This window comes from Canis aureus, chromosome 2 (genome assembly GCF_053574225.1).
Source record: "Canis aureus isolate CA01 chromosome 2, VMU_Caureus_v.1.0, whole genome shotgun sequence".
NCBI classification, from domain to species: Eukaryota; Metazoa; Chordata; class Mammalia; order Carnivora; family Canidae; genus Canis; species Canis aureus.
In genome coordinates, this window is record NC_135612.1 from 71,908,484 (window position 1) to 71,928,972 (window position 20,489).

Sequence of the window (20,489 nt, forward strand, 5' to 3'; positions counted from 1 at the left end):
ATTGAGTGTATAATTCAATGATTTTTGGTAAATTTACAGAGTTCTTCACCTATAGCCATGATCCGAAGTTAGGCATTTCTATCACTTAAAAAGACTCTTTGTGCCCATTTTCAATCATTCCCAATTTATTAATAAATCTGTATTCTTTTCTGTTTTTTCCTTTTTTAAAGATTTTATTTATTTGTTTGAGAGAGTGGGGGCAGAAGGGGAGGGAGAAGCAGACTCCCCATTTAGCAGGGAACCCGATGAGGGGTCCAATCCCAGGACCCTGAGATCATGATCTGAGTGAAAGGCAGATGCTTAATTGAGCCACCCAGGCACCCTTCTTTTCTACTTTAATACCTGTTAGTGTAGTACTATGTTTTCTCTTTTTAAAATAATTTATTTATTCATGAGAGAGACACACACACACAGAGGGGCAGAGACACAAGCAGAGGGAGAAGCAGGCTGCATGCAGGGAGCTGGATATGGGACTTGGTGCCGGGAGTCTGGGATCACATCCTAAGCCGAAGGCAAACACTCAACCACTGAGCCACCCAGGCGTCCCTAGTACCATATTTTCAACTTACTCTAGAATACTCTTTTTCCTTGTTTTACATGATAAAAATTATTTTGATAAAGCACTTTTTCTAGTTGCAAGCCTTTTCCAGGGCACTAGTGTGTATATGTCAAGAAGTAGGTGGATAGCTATATTGGATGATATAGGGGAAGGAGGTGACAACAAGTAGGAAAACTTTGTGAGCCACTAAGACAATAGAGGGTGATTGGAAGATTTGTCCAGCCCGAAAACCTGTGTCTTTTAATTGTACTAATATTTAGTCCATTTATATTTAATGTAAATCTTAATGTTAGCATATTTGGATTTTTAGTCTATCATCTTACTGTTTGTTTTATGTTTGCTCTGCTGCTCTGTGTTCCTTTCTCTCTCCTTTCTCACCTTCTTTTGGATTAGGTGTTTTTTTTTTTATTTTAATTTATCTTTTTTGGCATGTATTCTTTTACTGTGCTTTTAATGGTTCACAGATTTTTGTTTTGTTTTGTTTTTTGTTTTGTTTTGTTTTGTTTTTGGTTCACAGATTTTAACTTGCATCTTTAATGTGTCCAAATCTGATATACACTAATATATTCCTTCCTCCAGACAATGTGGACACCTTAGAACACCTTAACTCCATTTATTCTTCTCTCATAGAGAGAGTATCCTTTTCTTGGTGTGTATTTTGCTTCTCTGTTTTCAACCCCATGAGATATTATCATTCTTATTTTTATGATATATCATAAAAAGAAAAAAGATATATCATTATTTTTATTATCATTCTTATTTTATTCTTATATTTTATGCAGTCAATACTTATTTATATTTGCTCACATATGTACCCTTTCTGTTGCTCTTGATTCTTTTCTGTATCTTTATGATTCTTTCTGTATCTGGGGTTATATTCCTTTGTATTAATGTTCTCTGGATTTCAGATCTGCTAGTGAGAAATTCTCTTAAGTTTTGTTTGTCTGAAATGGTCAATCTCATTTTCATTTTGGGGGAATGTTTTCATTGGTATAGAATCCTAGTTTGGTTACTATTTTTTAAATGCTTTTAAGGATAATCTTTGTTTTCTTATTTCAATTAGTTCTGACTGCTTTTAAGATTTTCTTTTGTTCTTTGGTTTTCATCAGTTTATTATGATATGCCTAACCATGTATGTGGTTTTTGTGGATATTTCTTGTTTGTTTGTGTAATAAATCTGTAGTATTTCTTTTTTTCCTTTTTTAAAAAATTTTGTTTAAATTCAGTTTGCCAACATGTGTTTCTTGAATCTCCAGTAGTTTGCTGTCTTTCATCAGTTTTTGAAAATTCTCAGCCATTATCTCTTTAAAATTCCTTTTGCCTGTTCTTTCCCTACTTTTCTGGGGCTCCAATCACACAATTATTAGAATTTTTCACCTTATCCCACATACATCTTATATGCTATCCTGTATTTTTCATTCTTTTGTTCTTTGTGATTCAGACTATACACTTATTTTGAGCTATCTTTCAGTTCACACTCTCTTAGGCAAGTTCTCATCTGCTGTTAAATCCGTCTACTGTTCTTTTTTTTTTAATTTTTTTTTTAATTTTTATTTATTTATGATAGTCACACAGAGAGAAAGAGAGAGAGGCAGAGACACAGGCAGAGGGAGAAGCAGGCTCCATGCACTAGGAGCCCGATGTGGGATTCGATCCCGGGTCTCCAGGATCGCGCCCTGGGCCAAAGGCAGGCGCCAAACCGCTGCGCCACCCAGGGATCCCGCCGTCTACTGTTCTTAATGTTGGTACTGAATTTTCAGTTCTAGAATTTCCATTTGGTTCTTTTTGTAGAGGTTTTCAGTTGTCTCCTGAAATTTTTCATCTTATCATTTAATTTATTAAACATATTCATCATAACTATTTTAAAGGCTTTGTCTGATTATCTCAAATATCTTTTGGTATATTTCTATTATCTGTTTTTTCCCTTTGTTTTAGGGAAACAAATCTGTTTGCAAGTCTGGTGATTTTTGTTGAATGCTGGACACTGTTGCTGAACATTGCAGAGATAATTTAAGATTTTGAATAATGGGATCTTCCTCCAGAGAGGATTTATATTACTTCTAGCAGGGATTTCACATAGTGGCAGATCTGCTACCCCATTTGTGAATGCAGCTGATTCAAAATTAAGCCTCTGTATAGGATGATTCCTTATTCTTAGGACAAAAGCTCCCAGCTGAAAGCCTAGAGTGCTTGTCAGGTCTCTCCTCCTTTGTAGTATGACTGCCAATACTCTGTTCAGCTTTTCAAGCTGTCAGAAAATACCAAATACTGGGCCCCTCTGGTATATCAAGGTTTTTCACTTGAGTCATTGAGATGGGAACTCAAAAATAGCCCACAATTCCAGTTTTGGAAAGTTATGTAAGATTGATTTTGAAACTTGATTTTGAAAGTTATGTAAGAAATTCAAGTGGATGTGTCCTGAAGAGAGCTGCGTATATGTATCAGAAACTTGGAGCAGGCTATGATAAAGTTGAAAAGATGAATGAAAGAACAAATGGCTGAATACAAGTGAGCAATGGTGTCTAAGAGAACAGGCAGCAGGAGATGGGATGATTCCTTTTAAAAAAAAAAAAAAAGATTTTATTTATCTATTTCACAGAGAGAGAGCACAAACATGAGCACAAGCAAGGGGAGCAGCAGGCAAAGGAAGAGGAGGAAGCAGGCTCCCCACTGAGCAGAGAGCCCAATGGGGCTTGATCCCAGGACTCTGGGATTGTGGCCTGACCCAAAGGCAGATGCTTAACCAACTGAGCCACCCAGATGTCCTGAGATGGGATAATTTGAACCTACTGCCTTCTGGAAAGGATCCCTGGGGAACTTGGCTACTTGAGGCATTTCTTGGTAGTTCAATATATTAGAGACACAGAACAAACAGGAGATGTATATTTAGGCCATGAGGTCCCAAGACCTGGAGTTGGCAAGCTGGAGATCAAGGAAAGACAATGGTGTATTTCCAGTCCTGAGTCTGAAGGCTTGACACCCCGGAAGAGCTGATAATCTCAGTTTAAGTCCAAAGGCAGGGAAAAAAATAACCCATATTCCAGGCCAAAGAAACCCATGGGAGAGTCAGCCTTATCTTCAGGACTTCTACCCACTAGATGAGGCCCACCTGCATTAGGAAGCTTACTGATTCATGTTAATCTCATCCAGAAGCACCTTCACAGAAACACTCAGAATAATGTTTGATCAGATGTTTGGGCACCTTGTAGACATTCTGGCTGACAAAGTTAACTCACATTCAGTAAAGCCAAGAGCACTGACTTGTACCCCCTGCCTGCCCACTTTCCTCAAAGGTCCACGTGGTGCATCCTTCAGGGCCATGGCCTGCTACTACGCTCCGCGCTCCGGAGGCTGGCTCTCCGGGGCAGCACTATCACCACCCTGACCCACATGAGACTTTCTGGCAAGAAGAGCCTTCTCCAGGAACTGCGCGAGCAGCACGCCCTTGAGCAGAGCTCCTCCCAGTGTCTGGATGAGCATCAGTGGCAGCTGCTCAGAGCCTTGGTAAGATCAGTTTGTCAGGCCCCCTACCCAGCCCAGCCAGGCAGTGCCATTCCATCAGATTCCAGATTCAGTCATGCTTGCCAAAGCCCAAATCTCACCACCCCTATTGTTGCAGGGTGCGACTATGGCAGCCTTTTGGGAGGCACCCATTGTGCGGGAGGGCTTTAGGGCTGTATTGAGAATTATGCTAAATGTGCATATGTAATCAGAAAACAGATCCGTCATTGTCATCAGAGTGCTGGGAGGAAGGGGCCCTGAATCTATCTTAAGGTTTTAACAAGTTGAAAGAAAGGATTTGTAAATTGTGGGACTGAGATTTAATCCCAAGCAGGCTGACTGTGGGTCTTAACGGAGCTGCTGAGCTATTGGAGCAGCTGGTGCTTTGACCCATTAGTGAAGGACAAGCTCATGGTCACTTTTCTTCTGCCCAGGAGAGCTCAGTGGGAAGCAGGCAGGACTAGCCCTTCTAGCTCTGGTACACCTCCTTCTCCTTTTCCATAAGAAAGGGCAGTCCCTAAGGCCCCATATGCCCTGCCTTGGCTTCCATGATGCCCCAGAATATGCTCAGACTCAGGTCTGGCTTTGAAACCTACCCCTGCTGTGTGACTTTTGCAAAGTTACTTAGTGTCTCTGAGCCTCTATGTCCTTATCACTCCTAGTGTTCAGGCCTCATGGTATTTGGGAAGAACCAGGAAGTTCTTGCATGTGTGAGAGGACACAGATGACACTGGGCACACAGCCGGTGCTCAATAAATGGTTGCAGAGTTCCCCAACAGACACCCCGGCTCATCCATTGTTGATTTTGCAAGCCCAGAAGTGCCCACTTTCTGCCCCTTCTCAGTCCTTTCCTGGGGCCCTGGGCTGGTCCTGGACCTGGCCGGAGCTTCTGTGTGGGGCAGCAGTGTGGGCTCCTCTCTATCCTGTCCTTTCTAGGAGGCACGAGTCACCGAGGAGGCCAGCAGGCTGGAGGAGGAGGCACAGCAGACCCGGCTGCAGCTTCAGCAGCAGCTCCTGGCCGAGGCCCAGGAGGTTGGGCGGCTCCTGCAGCAGCACACAGAGCGAGCCATTGGGCAGGCGCTCCTGGGGCATGCTCGGAATGCCGCTACAAAGAGCCGGACCAAGGACAGGGATGACTTCAAGGTGTGAGCCCAGGGAACCCGAGGGGCAAGAGGGATTGGGATGGGGTGGGTGAGCAGGGAAGGCAAGGAGAAGGATTTGGGCAGAGCAGTGGCACAGGCACTGGCCCTGCCATGTCCTGCCCAGGAGCTTCTTGTCCTCGCTGAGATGACCTGGCTTCCCTGAGCCTCCTTTCCCTCAACTGTGAGAGGGAATCACCACCCTCATAGAATGGTGAGGTTTTCTCTCTGTTCCCGAGCCCTGGCTCAGCCCTCACAGCAGCTCTGACAGGGGCGTGGGCTCACCCAGAGCCACCCAGCCGGGCAGTGGCAGACGCAGGATCCTAAGTCAGCCTCCCTCAGAGAGAGACGTGGGCCTCTCCTGCCCCTGACTGGCTCTGCAGACACAAGAGGTAGACCTCTTGCAGAGTTGACCCTGACAGCTGAGCAGTGCAGCGAAAATCAGATCAGTTTGTCCTGAGCGGGCGGTGGTTTCCTCCTCGTACCGACGATGATGACGTGAAGCCATAGGAATAAAAATAACAATGATGAGGAGTAATAAGCACTGTACTTCTTAGGCCACCTGCCACCCTTCTCATCAGGCTCACCCTGAAACCTTGCACAGAAAGGTTAGCTTTCTTTCCTTTGTTCGGTGGAGAGAACTGAGGCCTATAGCCTTTCGGATTTAAGAAGGGGCAGAGCTGGGACTAGAACCCGGTCTTGCCCCCAAGGCCAGCACATGCTCTGCTTCCCCATGGCTGCCTCTCGCCTCCAACCAAAGGAAAGGCGAGACGCCTCCGCTTTTGCAAAAGTCTGCAGAGAGTGTACGTGGCCACCTCGCGCGTAGGTGAGGCAGAGCTGAAGCTAGCAGCGGCTGGCGTTGCCGTGCGCCGGACGCTGCGGGATTCTTTCCCCATCCTGTTCATTCAAATAAAATCACTTATATGCATGGCCAAGAGGTTGGACACACATTGCCGGGATGCCCCATCTTGTCCCAAATATCGCACGTCTGCGGCATGTCATCCAGACCTCAGGGCTGTGCCAAGTTGGTGACATTGGGAGAGTCACTTCCTTTCCCTAAAATTCTACAGCTTTTACCTGATAAGTGCTCACAGCATGGAAATGGAATGAAGTGTAAACCTGGGGTCCCTTCCCAGAGGGACTCTGAGTCAGGATAGGGTGGGAGTGTGCCCCATACCCCCCCACACACACACCCACCCCTACAGGAAAGAACAGGTGCTCAGTTTCTGGAAGAAGGTTCATTTATTCAAGCTCCAGTCATGGAGCTTCTTGGCCCCAAGCCCTGTGGCAGACCCTGGGCTAGTGATGCAGGTGGGCAACATCTCCCCTCCATGCGATCTACCTGCTACCAGGAGAGGGGGCAGGTCACAGAGGGGGACAGACAGCACCTCCCTGTGGCAGGAAGACAGGCAGCAGAAGGCCTGGTGCTGCAGGTGGATCCTCTGGCTGATGGAGGGAGAAGAGGGACTTCCTGTCTCCTGGTTCTAGCTCTGTGTTCTAAATGAAAGTGCAGGCAGGCCACAGCCTCAGTGGCAGAAAACGCAAGGTCAGGTCCAGGGTCCTTGGAGGAGTGGAGTCAGAGTCCCTCGGTGAGGCTCCCCGACCCTCTTCACCTCCACAGCCTCTCTGCATACCTGCAGAAGCAGGTACTTTCTCAGGAGGTGCTGTGACAAGATGTGGACAGCACAGCTCTAGAAACTGTATAACATAACCAACCACGCAGCAGGTAGGAACTGCCCAATAATAAATGGGTATTTTTTTTCCTTGTCCAAAGCCTGGAACCATTAGAAAAACATTTGTTGAAATGAGGACTCTTGAGTCTGACTTTTCTGACTTTTACCCATCATCTTAAAGTAAAGGTGGGTGACTTTGCCAGTGCACAGCCAACACGTCCCCGATGATGGGGTGTCTCAGCATTTCCTCTCCACTTTGGGGCTGAAGGCATATCGCTTAAGAATGCATACTGCTGCTGGTAACAAAGACATGCCAAAATGGCAAGTAAATAGAAGTTCTTCATCCCACATAACAAGTAATGTGGAGGTCGGTGGTTCCAGACTGGCACAGAGGCTCTGCAACGTGACTGACCAAGGACCAGCTCTATCTTTCCAATCCACCGTTCTTGGTGTTAGCTCTCTGCCTCATAGTCTCAAATTCTCTGCCTCATAGTTTCAAAATGGCCACTGCCCCTCCAGACATCAGATCTGTGTTCCAGGCAGGAAAAAGAAAACAGCAAAACCTTCCCCCTACACTAAGCTTTGCCTTAATGTTCGTGAAGGGAAGGTCCCCCAATGGTCTTTTCCTAACACTGGGTCTCATTGGCCAGAACTGGATCATACAGCCAGTCTCACGCCACCCCTGACCATGGAAATAAGATCACTGAGACTGTGTAAGCTAAGCACGCGCTCTGTCTGCTACCCGGCCAGTCAAGCTGCTACCCAGCTTATCAGGCAAAAGCTGGAAGTGGTGGAAGCTAAGAAGCAGGACGAGGGGAGGCAGGGGACCCCCTGTGACTTCTTTGCTGAGTCTTTCTCCTCTTGCCACAGAGGACACTGATGGAGGCGGCTGTGGAGAGCGTCTACGTGACCAGCGCCGGAGTCAGCCGGCTCGTGCAAGCGTATTCCCAGCAGATCGGGAGGGTCATGCAGGACCACGAGGAGAGGAAACTGGAGCATCTGAAGGCCCTGCAGGGTACGGCCCCCTCCTCAGGGAAACCCGCAGGCCGCGGGCCACACAAACGCTGAGTTTGGGACACACGATGGCATGTCATCTTTTTCAAATGTTATTTAAGGGAATTTCATTTCATTTCATTTTCTTTCTTTCCTACTTTGCCCCCTAAAAGGGGCTTTTTAAAAAGCTATTTAAAGAGCTATACACGTGGTACAATAGGATTATTCAAAAGCAGATGAACCGGGACGACGGGACGGTGGGAGGGAGTCCCAGTGAGGTCGTGATCTAGAACATAGGCCATCATCAGATCCTTCCCTAGCATGACAAGATTTTGGTGCTGGGCTTACTGGTGGCCAGAGAGATGGGAACCTCATCCATCAGAGCTGTGTAGTGACAACAGGCCAGTGGCCCCTATGGTGTTCCTGAGACCCAGAGAATTCCCCCATGGGCTCTCGTAAGAGGCCACCCGGGTGACGAAATGGATGGTATCCCCAAGGCCAACAGTAATATGCCTAGAATAATAGACAAAAGCCAGTTTCCTCAGGGCCTCTGCTTGTAATGTCCCTCCTCATCCTGGCTTCAGGGTAGAAACCCACTGTCTCAGATGGGTTTTGCCTCAGTTGCCCAGGAATCAGTGTTGGGATCGACCTCTAGACCAACGATGGGCAGCAGGTCCTGGGAGTGGTCTTCTGGGAATATTCATTCCCTCTGTGGGCTCAGCCACATGTCTTCCCCTTGTTGTGAGGAATCTGGTTCCTAGACTCAAGTAAAATCTGGGCACCTGCCTGGAAATCAGCTCGGCAGTGACAGATACATCATCGTTTTCCAAAGGAAGGGCTGGGTGAGGCCAGCAGGAGACAGACGAGATGGTCACTGCAGAGTGTCCAGGAGCCAGGGTGTTCATTTCCCCTGTAGGTCTCGGTTTCCCATTCTGTGGGGTAGGTTTCGCCCTCTACACATCGTCTCAGCTCTGATTTCCTGCTTCCCTGATACCCCAGCTCTAATGGGAGGACTTTTTCAGTAAATGCATTGAAATGATAGAACTTAATTGAGCAACTTTTGCCTCGTTCAGTAATTGAAGAGCTAGAGAATATGACATCCCTAGAGATCATCCAGGTTAGAGACCATCCATTTAAACTTCTCTCTGTGTTCTAGAAGGCTCAGGTCCAGCGGGGTTGGTGGCCTGCTGGCCATCTCACAGCTGGGTCAGTGGAAGTATGACCTGATATGCAGTCCACGCACCTCGGACTCAGAGGCCAGACTGCCTCGGCCCTCAGAGAGCGCTCACATATGTGAGGCTGGCTGCACACCAGCAGCTCTGTCCATCGAATCCTTTCTCCTTTTCAGTGTGCATTTTATTTGTGGTGGCCCCTTCATGCTAAGTCTTCCGTATTTGCCATCCTAGCTCCTGGTGCTTAAAGCAGGGGCTGAGCAGTTGCAGGGAGAGCAGGGGTCATATTCCTCTTGGGCACAAGGTCTATGATGGAAGCTGAGCTTTCTCATGCACATGGAGCCTCTCCCAGGGGAAGCATGGGTGCTGGGTAAACCGCACACTCTGAGGTCAGGTGCCCTACTGACCTCTGAGCCCCAGCCCCTCTCCAAACCTGGCACAGAGGTTATCCCCAGGCATCCCCCTGATATCTTGTGTGCTGAATGGTTTAGGTGAGAGAGCAGAGAATTACAAGCTGCGGACAAAGCAGGGACTTGGGGAGCCTTCATCCGGGAGCCAGATGGCAGGTGGAGCTGGCGAAGCCTGCGAGGCTGTCCACCAGAGGTGAGCTCTCCTCTTCTGACGTCTCTGCTGCACACTCAGCATCTGATGGCATGTGTCTCTGTCTGGCTCCCTGCTGGACACACGGCCCCTAGAAGGGGCCTGGCACGAGGGAATGAGTGAGTTCAGATGGTGGTGGGGTCCCTTGACAATGGGGGGCAGGCTGTTTACTCTGGAGGTGACCCCAGGAAGCACAGTGAGGGTAAGGGATGCGAGGCCCATGGGTGTCTTGCACTGCGGCGTAACCACAGGCAGCGACTAACCACATGGCTCTGCAGCTCAGAGGTCCTGGCAGGTGCTGCTGGTTTTTCTGGGCCTCATACAGCCTAAATCAGGGTGCCAGCTGGCTGGGCTCTTGTCCAGGCTCTGGGAAGAATCTTTTCAGGCTTGCTCAGGCTGTCGGTTCTGTCTAGTTCCTGGTAGAACTGAGGTCCTGCTGCGTGGTGGCTGTCAGTTGGTGGCCGCCCCTTCCTCCTAGAGGCCTGTCTCTGGTCCTTGCTCACAGCCTCTACGGTGCTTGGAATCCTCTGCCTTCCTCTCCTGCCACATCTCTCTGACTCCAGTTGGAGAAACTGCTCTGCTTGTAGCATTCCTGTGATTAAGACCCACCCAAATAATCCAGGACAATCTCCAAGTCTTAAAGTTGGTGACTCTGATCAAGCCTGCAAAGACCTGATTGCCATGGAATGTAACATCTTCATGGGCTCCAGGCATGAGGGACGCCTATCGGCACTGTGTGGCCTACCACAACAGGAAAAAAGCAAACAAACCTCAGGGCAATGAGGTGTTTCCACAGCACCTGAGGCCCAATCCCACCCTGGACCTTCTGAGAGACTGTGTACAATTCTGCTTCCAATTATGCCAGCAAGGGATGCAGAAAATAAGGACATGTCTACCAACCCCTGCTCCACATTGGTTGAAGGTCCTCCCAGGAGGTGTTAGACCACCAGCCCTCCAGCCCACCCTTGAGCTGGCCAAACACACTCCCGGGGCCAGAGAAAGCCATGAGGCATAGACCCAGGTGCTCGACGTAAGAAGCCAAAGGGCAGACAAGCACTCGGTGATCTAGGGGTGTGGGTGCTGTACCCACATGCCCCTGTAAGCATCTACTCTTCCTACACCCTGAGCTAGCCCCTGGGGACAACACCTGTCACCCCTGAGCTCACAGTCTGAAGGGGGAGACGGGCAGGTAAACAGCAAGAAATAGGCGCAGGTGCTCTGCTGGGGGAGGGGAGAGGCCCTTCAGGATGACGGGGCGGGGATGCAGGTCCCTTGTCTTAACAGAGCAGCAGCAGGACGACCACAGCCCTGCACGATGGCAGTGTGGGCTCTGTGCCATGCCCCACAGGAAATCCCAGCCCCACATCTGACAACTGTTAAGGAAACAAGAACCACAAGGCCATCCCCTTGGTCAGACTGCATCTTCCATCCCTTCTCCATAAATCCTCCGACCAACCATTAGCTGTGGTCCTGCCATGGGTTTGCAAGGCATGATCAGTAGTTGTATCTCCATTGAACTATAGGCCGGCAGTTCTCAGGTGCGGGGAACATCAGCTCACTTGGGTCTCCCACTGGAGAACATGCAGATCCCTGGCCCCACACCTGGACACTCAGACTCAGAGGCTTTGAAGGGTACCCAGGAACCTCAGTTGTTAACACACTCCTCCTCTCCGGGGATTCTGATGGATGTAGTCCAAGGGCCGTACTTTGACCCCAGTGACCCAGAAAGAGGAGCCTCAGCCACCCCCAGCCCAACCTCCGCCAGGTTTGTGGAAGATGGAAGCAGGGCCCAGTGGGGATGCGGGTGACCGAATCTCACTGTGACTTAGAGGCTCATCTGTGGCCATTGGTGCCCTTCCCGTCTTTCCCGAACTCACAGTTCCTCGAGAAAGTCGGCCAGAACACCCAGGGACCGAGCTGTGTCGTGACAACAGATAATTGATTAAAAGGAGCAGCAACAAGAATAAGCCCATGAAGCAATTGTCAGTCCACAGGCAAATTCCAAATGGCATCTCTGGCGAGCCATGGGATTGTGGGAGAGCCTGTCTCGGGTGCCAGCGACACTGGTGGGACGGCCCCTTCCAACAGCTACACGCTGGCCGGGTCCCCTCCTGCCCTGAACCTCAGGCTCCCCGTCTGTGACGTGGGGTTGAGGTAGCTCCTGCCTCACAGACGTGTTACGGCCAGAGAGCATGCGTAGAGCGAACGGAGCCCACGGCAAGGGGGGCATAGGGCCCGTGCCCTGAAGTCCCTCACCACCGGCAGTTGTCACAACTGTGCCTTCTGCACTGTGCACGGTGCCACTAGAGATCGAAACAGCTCTGGGACCAGAACTCTTTGAGAAGGGATGTCTTTTCAGTATCCATTTCCATAATCAAGTATGAGTCTAAGAGGTTTAGGAGCTCGCATGCCTGTCTAGGTGCCTCAGACCCTCCTCCAGGCCTACAGCCAGGGCATTCCCTTCTTCCAGAAGGTGCTGGAGGATCAGCAGTGCTGAGGGTGCTCGTGCTCTGGAGCCAGGGCACATGCAGCTGTCCCCCTTCAGACAGGATTGTCCAGAGCATGGCTCCTCTCTCGGCCACTGTCTTGTCTCACGACCTCGCCACTCCCCTCCTGGCTGAGAGCTGTGGCCTCTGGCCTCCTGTCTCGTCCTGCTGTCCCCTCCACAGCCCGGGCACCCCATAACCATGAGGCAGCTGAGCCTGGGTCTCTCCTGGGCCCTTCCATGGCTCCCTGGGCCTCGCAGGGTGAAGCCCCACCCCGACCCCTCCCTGTGTAGTACTGTCACCACCGGCCATTCCCCTTAGCCCAGTCCACAGCCTGTTGGCAGACGGGCACAGGGCGGGCTGCTCCCAGCAAAAAGCTACCTAGCCTCTGCGTGGGGCCCCCCAAGAGAGGGTCCATGTCCTAATCCATGGAGCCTGTGCATGCGACCTATTTGGAAGGAAGATCTTTGCAGATGCCATTAAGTGAAAGATCTCAAAACAAGATCATCCTGGATTGTCCCAGCGGGCCCTGAATCCAATGGCAGGTGGGGTAGAGGGAGACTCGATCACTCACAGAGAGGACCATGTGAAGACGGAGGCGGAGATTGGGATGCAACAGACACCAGCCAAGGAGCCCCAGCAGCCACGGGGAGAGGGAGAGGGGAGAGGCAGGGAAGGGGCTCCCCTCTAGAACCTTTGGAGGGAGCCCTTCTGGCCACCATTGCCATGAGAGAATAGACTTCGCTTGTGTTAGGTCACCTGCTTCAGCTTGTGGCCATGTGTCAGAGCAGCCCCCGGGAAATTAATGCAGCTCCCTTGAGGGTGTGGGAGAGGGGAGAGGCTGTCCCGCAGGGCACTGACCTCTGCTCTTCCAACGACATTTCCCCCCCAGCCCCAGCTCACACCGTGCAGCTTTGTGCACTCAGGGACTGTGAGTCTCATATTGGCACCTGTATCTACCTGGCAGGCCAGAGGTGTCTCTCTGTATAAGTGAAGAAGTGGATGGGTGGATTAATGATGGGGTCTGGTAGGATGAGTAGGAGCTCACCAGGCCAATACAAAGAAGAGGGGAAAGAGGTTACTGGGGACAGAAGAGCATGAAGCAAAAGCCAGGTGCAATGTTGTGCCTTTGGGCAAACTCCCCGAACAGCTACCTGCCTACCTGCCGAGGCCAGAGACCGCTTCTGTGTTCAGGTCCAGACAGTTAGCCCTTTGAGAAAAGCAGTCACAAAAGGTCTGAAAGAAATGGTGCAGCCACTCTGGAAAACTGTGTGGAGGTTCCTCAAACAGTTAAAAATATACCTGCCCTACGACCCAGCAATTGCACTGCTGGGGATTTACTCCAAAGATACAGATGCAATGAAACGCCGGGACACCTGCACCCCGATGTTTCTAGCAGCAATGTCCACAATAGCCAAACTGTGGAAGGAGCCTCGGTGTCCATCGAAAGATGAATGGATAAAGAAGATGTGGTCTATGTATACAATGGAATATTACTCAGCCACTAGAAATGACAAATACCCACCATTTGCTTCGACGTGGATGGAACTGGAGGGTATTATGCTGAGTGAAGTAAGTCAGTTGGAGAAGGACAAACATTATATGTTCTCATTCATTTGGGGAATATAAATAAAAAGGGAATAGAGGGGAAGGGAGAAGAAATGGGTAGGAAATATCAGAAAGGGAGACAGAACATGGAAGACTCCTAACTCTGGGGAATGAACTAGGGGTGGGGGAAGGGGAGGAGGGCGGGGGGTGGGGGTGACTGGGTGACGGACACTGAGGGGGGCACTTGACGGGATGAGCACTGGGTGTTATTCTGTATGTTGGCAAATTGAACACCAATAAAAAATAAATTTATTATTACAAAAATGAAAGAAAGAAAGAAAAGAAAGGAAAGAAAAGAAGGAAGGAAGGAAGGAAGGAAGGAAGGAAGGAAGGAAGGAAGGAAGGAAGAAAGAAAGAAAGAAAGAAAGAAAGAAAGAAAGAAAGAAAGAAAGAAAGAAAGAAGAAAGAAAAGAAAACACTTTAAAAAAAAAAAAAAAAAAAAGGTCTGAAAGAATAAAAGCCTGGGTGGCTCGGTCCATTAAGCATTGGGCTCTTGATCTAGGGTAGAGTTCCAAGCCCTGTGTTGGGTTCTCCACTGGGCGTGGAATCTACTTTAAAAACAAAACAAAAAAGGTCAGAAAGCAGAAAGCAGAGAGCCTTTATGCAAACCAGGAGGGTGGGGTGGAATGTTCCTGTTTGCTGAGGGTCAGAGGAAGGTCAGCCCAGGAAGAGAGTGATTCAGAGCAGGAGGGGAGGGGTCTCTGCCCCTGAAAGCCATGGGGGATGCCTGGGCGTCAGGGACCTGGCTGCTGCCTCCGCTCAAAGCACTGCCACACAGAAGCCTCGGGTGGGGGGAGCAGGGGAGGGGGTGCTCCCATATTTGGGATTTGTCAGATGCCTGCTTGGACATGTTTTAGGTTTTCAGGATGGATGGGTAGCTGGGGGGACCTCTGGTCCTCAGGAGCATGTCCCCCTGCCCCTGGGTTCAGATTATTTTCTCCTATGAAGATGCCACTTGCTGTCCAGTCACTTGGCAGCTGCGGGACCCCAGGGATGCCCCCACCCCTCTGAGCTGCTCCCATAAATCGTGCCAGCAAAGGCCACTCTTGTCTCATGGCTCTGAGGGCCCAAGGGCAGCTGCTGGCCACCAACTCCCATGACTCAGCAGGCCCCTGGGAAACCGTTGTGCTGGGCCTCTGATTAACCGGCCGCCAAGGGCAGCTGATGGCCTTTGTTCCTTCTGCCAGGATGGTGGCACAGCAGAAGAAGTTTCTGGCCCAGTTCACCGTGCACCAGCAGATCCGCCTGGATGCTTGGAAGCAGAAGGCGAGGGCTATGGATCACCTGGAAGCCCAGCTTGAGACCCAACTGCAGGTACAAGTATCAGAAAAGTGCCTTCACCACGTGGGCAGAGGTTTAAAGAGGAATGAGAATAGCAAGAGGCCACTCTCATGATCGCAGGTCAGCAGAAGTCCTCAGCCCTGGCTCAGTGAGGTCATCTTGGGCGGATGACTTGACCATGAGCCTGGGGGTCGGCAGGGCCACATTGTCTCCCCAGAGCGTCTGCAGCACCCAGCCCGGGGCCAGGCCCGGAGCACTCATTGGCTCATGTCTGTGGCGCTGGAAAAGTGAGCTCCTCTGTGTGCGTGGATGGCCACCACGTGGGCCTGTCAGTGTCACGTAGGCGGTGCTGCTCTTTATCTAGGACATGCAGAGGGCTCAGCCCTCTCGAAATAAAGTGGTTGCTTCATCACAGGGAAGTCTCATCAGTGTGAGATTATATAAAGTGTGGCAATAAAGCAAAGTGGCTGCCTTTTTAAAAAAAAATCAAATATTAGGGCGCCTGGGTGGCTCAGTCGGTTAGGCATCCAACACCTGGTTTTGGCTCAGGTCATGATCTCAGGGTGGTGGGATGGAGCCTGGTGTTGGGCTCCAAACTGAGCGTGGAGCCAGCTTAAGATCCTCTCTCTCCCTCTGCCCCTCCCTCAGTCGCATGCATGTGCAGGCGTGTGCTCGCCCACTGTCTCTCCCTCTCTCAAAAAAAAATTCCAGAATGGAAGCACTTAACAGCATTGGGTCCTTCAGGGTTTTTACCCCCAGTGCGTCACGCAAAAGGCGACAGCAATGGTGGTTAACCCCTAGTAACTGAGGACCTGTCATTGAGCCGGGAGTGGTACATACACTATCTGATGTCATCCTCCGATAGAGGAGGGGGTCACTGCTGTGTTCCAGTTACAGTTGGGGACACTGAGGCTCTGAGAGGTTAGGTCACCATCTAGCATCACAGTTAATAAATCACGGAAGCCAGGTCTGTGGTTAAACCACAGTGTCGGCAGCTAAGAACTCAGGCTCTGGAAGCGGGCAGAAGCGGGTTCGACCCCGGCTCTGCTGCTCCCCCTCTGTGGCCCTCACCAGGCCCTCACTGGGCCCTCACCTCAATGTTCTCATCTGTAAAAGGGGGTGGGGGGGTCCCTGGCTGGCATGAGTGAAGATGGACGGTTCTCTGGCAGGAGCTGGAACACGCCAGCTCCCTCCCTTGCACATGCATCTGCCTCACTCCTGCCGCCTCTGGGGTGCTGCTGGGAGACCTGTCTGCACCCTGGGACACAGCCCCGTCAGCCACCCTCGGGAGCGCCAGCCTCACTGTGGCGGGGAGGCGGGACTGGGCTGAGGGCACCCCGATGACCCCGCCTCCTTGCCTTCAGGAGGCCGAGCAGAGCTTCATCTCTGAGCTTGCGGCGCTGGCCCGGGTGCCCCTTGCCCAAAGCAGACTGTTGCCAAGTAAGCGTGGAGTGTCAGGTAAGTCATGGGGGGTGTGAGCACGGCGGGAGGCTCTCCGGGCTGGGAATGTGGATTCTAGTCCCGTGTCTGCCACTCACCATGTGTGTATCTGTGTTGTGCTTGTCTGTGAATGAGCGGCTCGGTTAGGGTGGCGCTTGGGCCCCCGGCTCCCCACCATCCAGCACTTTCGATTCTTAGGTCTGCAGCTCACCAGCCGAGTCTCTGTGTCCCCATCCATAAGATGGGAATAATTCCTCCTCCATGAATTATCTGGTTGCCCATAGCAACTTCAGGGATTTCACAGGTGTAGAGTGCTCACGGGGAAGAGCGGGGTGGTGCCTAAGACACAGGGGTGTCCTAAAACAAAGGCTACCGTACAGGTGCTGTGTTCTCCAATGTTCAGGTCAGCTCAGTGTGGCTGAAACAGCGGGAGCCTGACAGCCCTGGGCTCCTGTCCCAGCTCTGCCGTTTAATGGCTGTGGGACCTTGGGAAAGCGCCTCACTCCCGGCCTCAGTTTCCCTACAAGTTCAATGGGTATAAGAGCATACTTGGCCGCAGAGGTACCCAGAAAGTGCCTGGCTGGGGTGCAGTCATGTGCTGGGGTCACAGAGCCAATGCCTGGCTTTATGCATCTCCCGCAGAGAAGCCCGTAAGGACGAGAAGAAAGAAGCCCCCACCCCGGGAGAAAGGGGACCCCGGGGAGCCCACCGACGATGACCCTGCCTCCGGGGCCCACCCCTCGGGATCACTCAGGTACAGCGGGGCCCCTGGCGTACTGCCTGTGGATGCTTACTGACCACCCAAAGCAGGAAAACGGGCTCCTTTCTCAGAGGTGTTAGCCAGAGGGTCCCAGAAATGATGGGCGAGGGTGGGAGGTGTTGGTACCCTTGTCACTATTCGTGTCCGATTTGGCTGGGTCAGGCCACAGCCTAGCTCCACGTCCCACCAGCACCCAGCCTGTATGGCTTGGCAGTCACCGCCCCCCCCCATGCCAGGCCCTCACTGGCCACAGTTGCCTTGGGATTTGCTGTACAGTAAATGTGCCCTGGGCACCCAGTCATCTGAGTGGGGGCGGGTCTTCATTTCCCTGTGGCCCTCAGGTGACCCCCCCACCAAGCAGAGGGAAGCTGGGAGCTGTGCTTGTCTCCTCACAACCCCAGTCGAAGGAAACTGGTTTAGATCACCTGTCACTGCCTCTTCCTCTGATGTGACTGGGTGAGTTCTTCCGACAGATCTGGAATCAGAGTTCTGACTGCTGCTTGCTTTGCTTCCATGTCTTGAACAGCAGAAGGCTGAACCAGCAAGAAAATGAAGCTGGTGACGGTGAGAGCCCCAAGAAGCTGCTAAGGGAGAAAACCAATTTATAGTTTTCAGGGATCGGGGCTGAAGCGGAGGACCTGGCCTGCAGGCCGCCTGCCCGCCCCACCCGGGTGAGATGGTGAGGGCCACTGGGGGGACGGGGGTCCCCCTCTGCCTCCCAGGCTCTCTGTGAGGCGGCTGGATGGAGACGGCTGGACAGTACCTGACAAAGCCTCAATGAGAAAGGTGGACCCGACCGCCTGTGAATTAGAAGCCCCTGTGGAGCACCTGTGTGCGCTTCTCTCCCTCTCTGGCTTCCAGACGTGGCTCCCTTCCTCAGCGACCTCTTCCTCTGGCTGTCTAAGCCGTCCACCCCACCGTGTCCTCCTGCCCCCCGAAGCTGCCTGCCCAGCGTGAGGCTGATTCACACCAGCCCAGGGCCCCCCTGCTCCCCAGACGCTCCGAGGAGTTCTGCTGGGAGTGCAGGGGTCTCTGGAGGGCTGGGGTCTTCCAGCCTGAAGCCTCTTCACCATTTATTTCTGTCACCTCGTGCTCTGTGTCCTGTGTGCCATGTCCCATGCACCTGGCCACTCATCTGGATCCATTCCCCCTTGGCTCAGCCAGCAGCGAACTCCTGGTCACTTTGCGGGGTGAGTCTCAGGGCCCTGTGACCCTGACACAGACCATGGAATCACTGGCCTGCAGGCCTACATCACCCCGCTGGGGTCCTGTGGCCCCACGGGTGCATAGTGACACCTGCAGCAGGGCCTTCCCCTGGGAGGGGACAGCAGTTCACCCCCAGGAGACCTGTTCCCCAGGGAGCTCTGCTGCTCCCCCGGTCAGGGAGAGAATCCAGAACCTTCCAGACTGGCCATATTTAAACCACAGCTAGGAGAGGCATTTCCCACCTGGAAAGAAAATTATTATTTTCATTGAAATCAGAGATTCTCACCCTCTGCACCGTGGACACTTTGGGTGAGATCATTCCTCGTTTGGGGGCAGGGGCTGTTCTGTGCATCGTGGGATGTTTAGCAGCACCCCTGAACCAGCAGATTCCAGGAGCACCCCCCAGGCGTGGCAACTAAAGGTGTCTCCAGACGCGGCCAGAGGTCCCCCTGGGGGCACCACTCACTGACCTGAGTCAAAGTGTGTCGGCTCCCAGCAAGTCTGGACAGAGGGCTCTGTGATTCCACAGATTTCCAGAATGCAGTGGGCGCCGGGCTCCAGGAGCCCTGTCACGGGGATTTCCTGGCCCGTCTGTGGCCTGAATTTTTATTTCTTAAAATCTAAATAAGACTATTAGGAGAGAGTGGCTCGGGACAGAAGAAGTCATCCGCGACGGTTACCTGGCGTGTTAAGGATGCTTCCTGTCAGAGCATCAGGTCCTGACCCAGCAGCTGCAGAATTTCCAGAGTTGGCCAGCAGCCCCCTCTCGTGGCTCAATAAAGTGTTCCGTCACTATGCCGGGTCTGCTGACAAGCCGTGGGTTCCTTCTTGCCATATTTTGAGAACCTGGTTGACATAGAAACCACTTTTGTCCCATGGGTCCCCTCACAGGGGCATCCTGGAGCCGGGAGTGTCTGATCCGGTGACTTGAACTTGGGAAATGCAGACCCCTGGCGGTACCAGCCTCTCTGCGGGATAGAAGGCAGCTCAGCTTCCGCAGCTCTTGCGTGAAGACGGTTTTGCTCCTGGAGCGTGGCCTCCTAGCCCAAGGGACTGTGTCACACGCCGGGCCCTCCTTCAGCCCTGCTGTGAAGCCGGGTGCTCGGCACAGTCTGGGCACAGTGAACTGTCTGCGATGGACCCTTGGGGCTCCCGGCGGGAGCATGGAGGTGCCTTCCATCATGCAACTGCCTCCCGGTCGGAAGCCAGCGTGGACGCCAGAAGCCACGGGACACTCCGCGGCGTCTGGCCCAGGCTCCGGGACGCCCGGGCGGGGTTGGCAAGCACAGCACGCCCAGCGCAGGGCAGGTGGACGCATCGCGGCCCATGGCCCCCATCCATTCCTGTGCCGGCCGTGTTACAGGCTGTGTTATGGGGTGTCACGGAGGTGGAGGGAGGTGGACCGGGAGGGGACGGCGGATGAATTTACGAATTCATTCTGTCACGCGCACCGCCCGTGCAGCCTGAGCTCAGCAAGGAGGAAGGCCGTAGACTCTGCGGCCCCCTCTGGCCGCCCGGGGTCTGTCCTGACCCTCCCTCGGTGCTGATCTAGAGGCTGCTGCTGCTGCAGGACCCTCCTAACCGCCCGCCCGGCCTGCTGCCCCGCCCCACCTCCCCTGCCCGGCCCACACGGCCCGGAGCACTCTGGATGGGGCGCTTCAGCGGTATTTGCTCTCAGGAGAAAAGGCAAAATTACATGGACCGCCGTCCCCTCCGGGTCCACCTCCGTGACTACCCACCGCCCGTAACGCCCTGGGACAGGAATGGATGGAGGAGGGGGGCCGCGATGTGTCCACACCCCTGCGCTGGGCGTGCTGTGCTTGCCAACCTGCCCCGGGGGTCCCAGAGCCCGGGCCCGCAATGCCCTCGCCCTCACCCAGCCGGTCTCCGCTCGCGGCCTCCTGTGTGCCCGCCCCCGCCTGCCACTGGGCTTTTGCATAAGACATTCCCGCTGCCCCCCTGGAACTGCCCTACCCCCACCCTTGTCGCTGCCTCACGAGCCCATAAACCTCACCCACACCTCAGCAGCAGGACTCCTGTCAGGAGCCTTCCCTGCGGCCCTCAGACAAGA

The 20,489-nt window shown here is 52.6% G+C and overlaps 1 protein-coding gene across 2 annotated transcripts in view; it reads left to right on the top strand.

The window, feature by feature from the left end:
• The window catches only part of EVC (EvC ciliary complex subunit 1), a 66,090-nt gene extending 46,859 nt beyond the window's left edge, over nucleotides 1-19,231 (top strand). The window contains exons 14-21 of one of the 2 annotated variants that reach the window (XM_077878670.1): nucleotides 3,853-4,063; nucleotides 4,997-5,203; nucleotides 7,743-7,887; nucleotides 9,529-9,640; nucleotides 14,919-15,045; nucleotides 16,377-16,470; nucleotides 17,095-17,206; nucleotides 17,739-19,231. In XM_077878670.1, coding sequence (XP_077734796.1) covers nucleotides 3,853-4,063; nucleotides 4,997-5,203; nucleotides 7,743-7,887; nucleotides 9,529-9,640; nucleotides 14,919-15,045; nucleotides 16,377-16,470; nucleotides 17,095-17,206; nucleotides 17,739-17,820 — 1,090 coding nt within the window. In that variant the 3' untranslated portion in view covers nucleotides 17,821-19,231. The remainder of the gene's footprint in view (nucleotides 1-3,852; nucleotides 4,064-4,996; nucleotides 5,204-7,742; nucleotides 7,888-9,528; nucleotides 9,641-14,918; nucleotides 15,046-16,376; nucleotides 16,471-17,094; nucleotides 17,207-17,738) is intronic. The other variant, XM_077878671.1, reaches the window with a different exon arrangement.
• The last annotated feature ends 1,258 nt before the right edge of the window (nucleotides 19,232-20,489 follow it).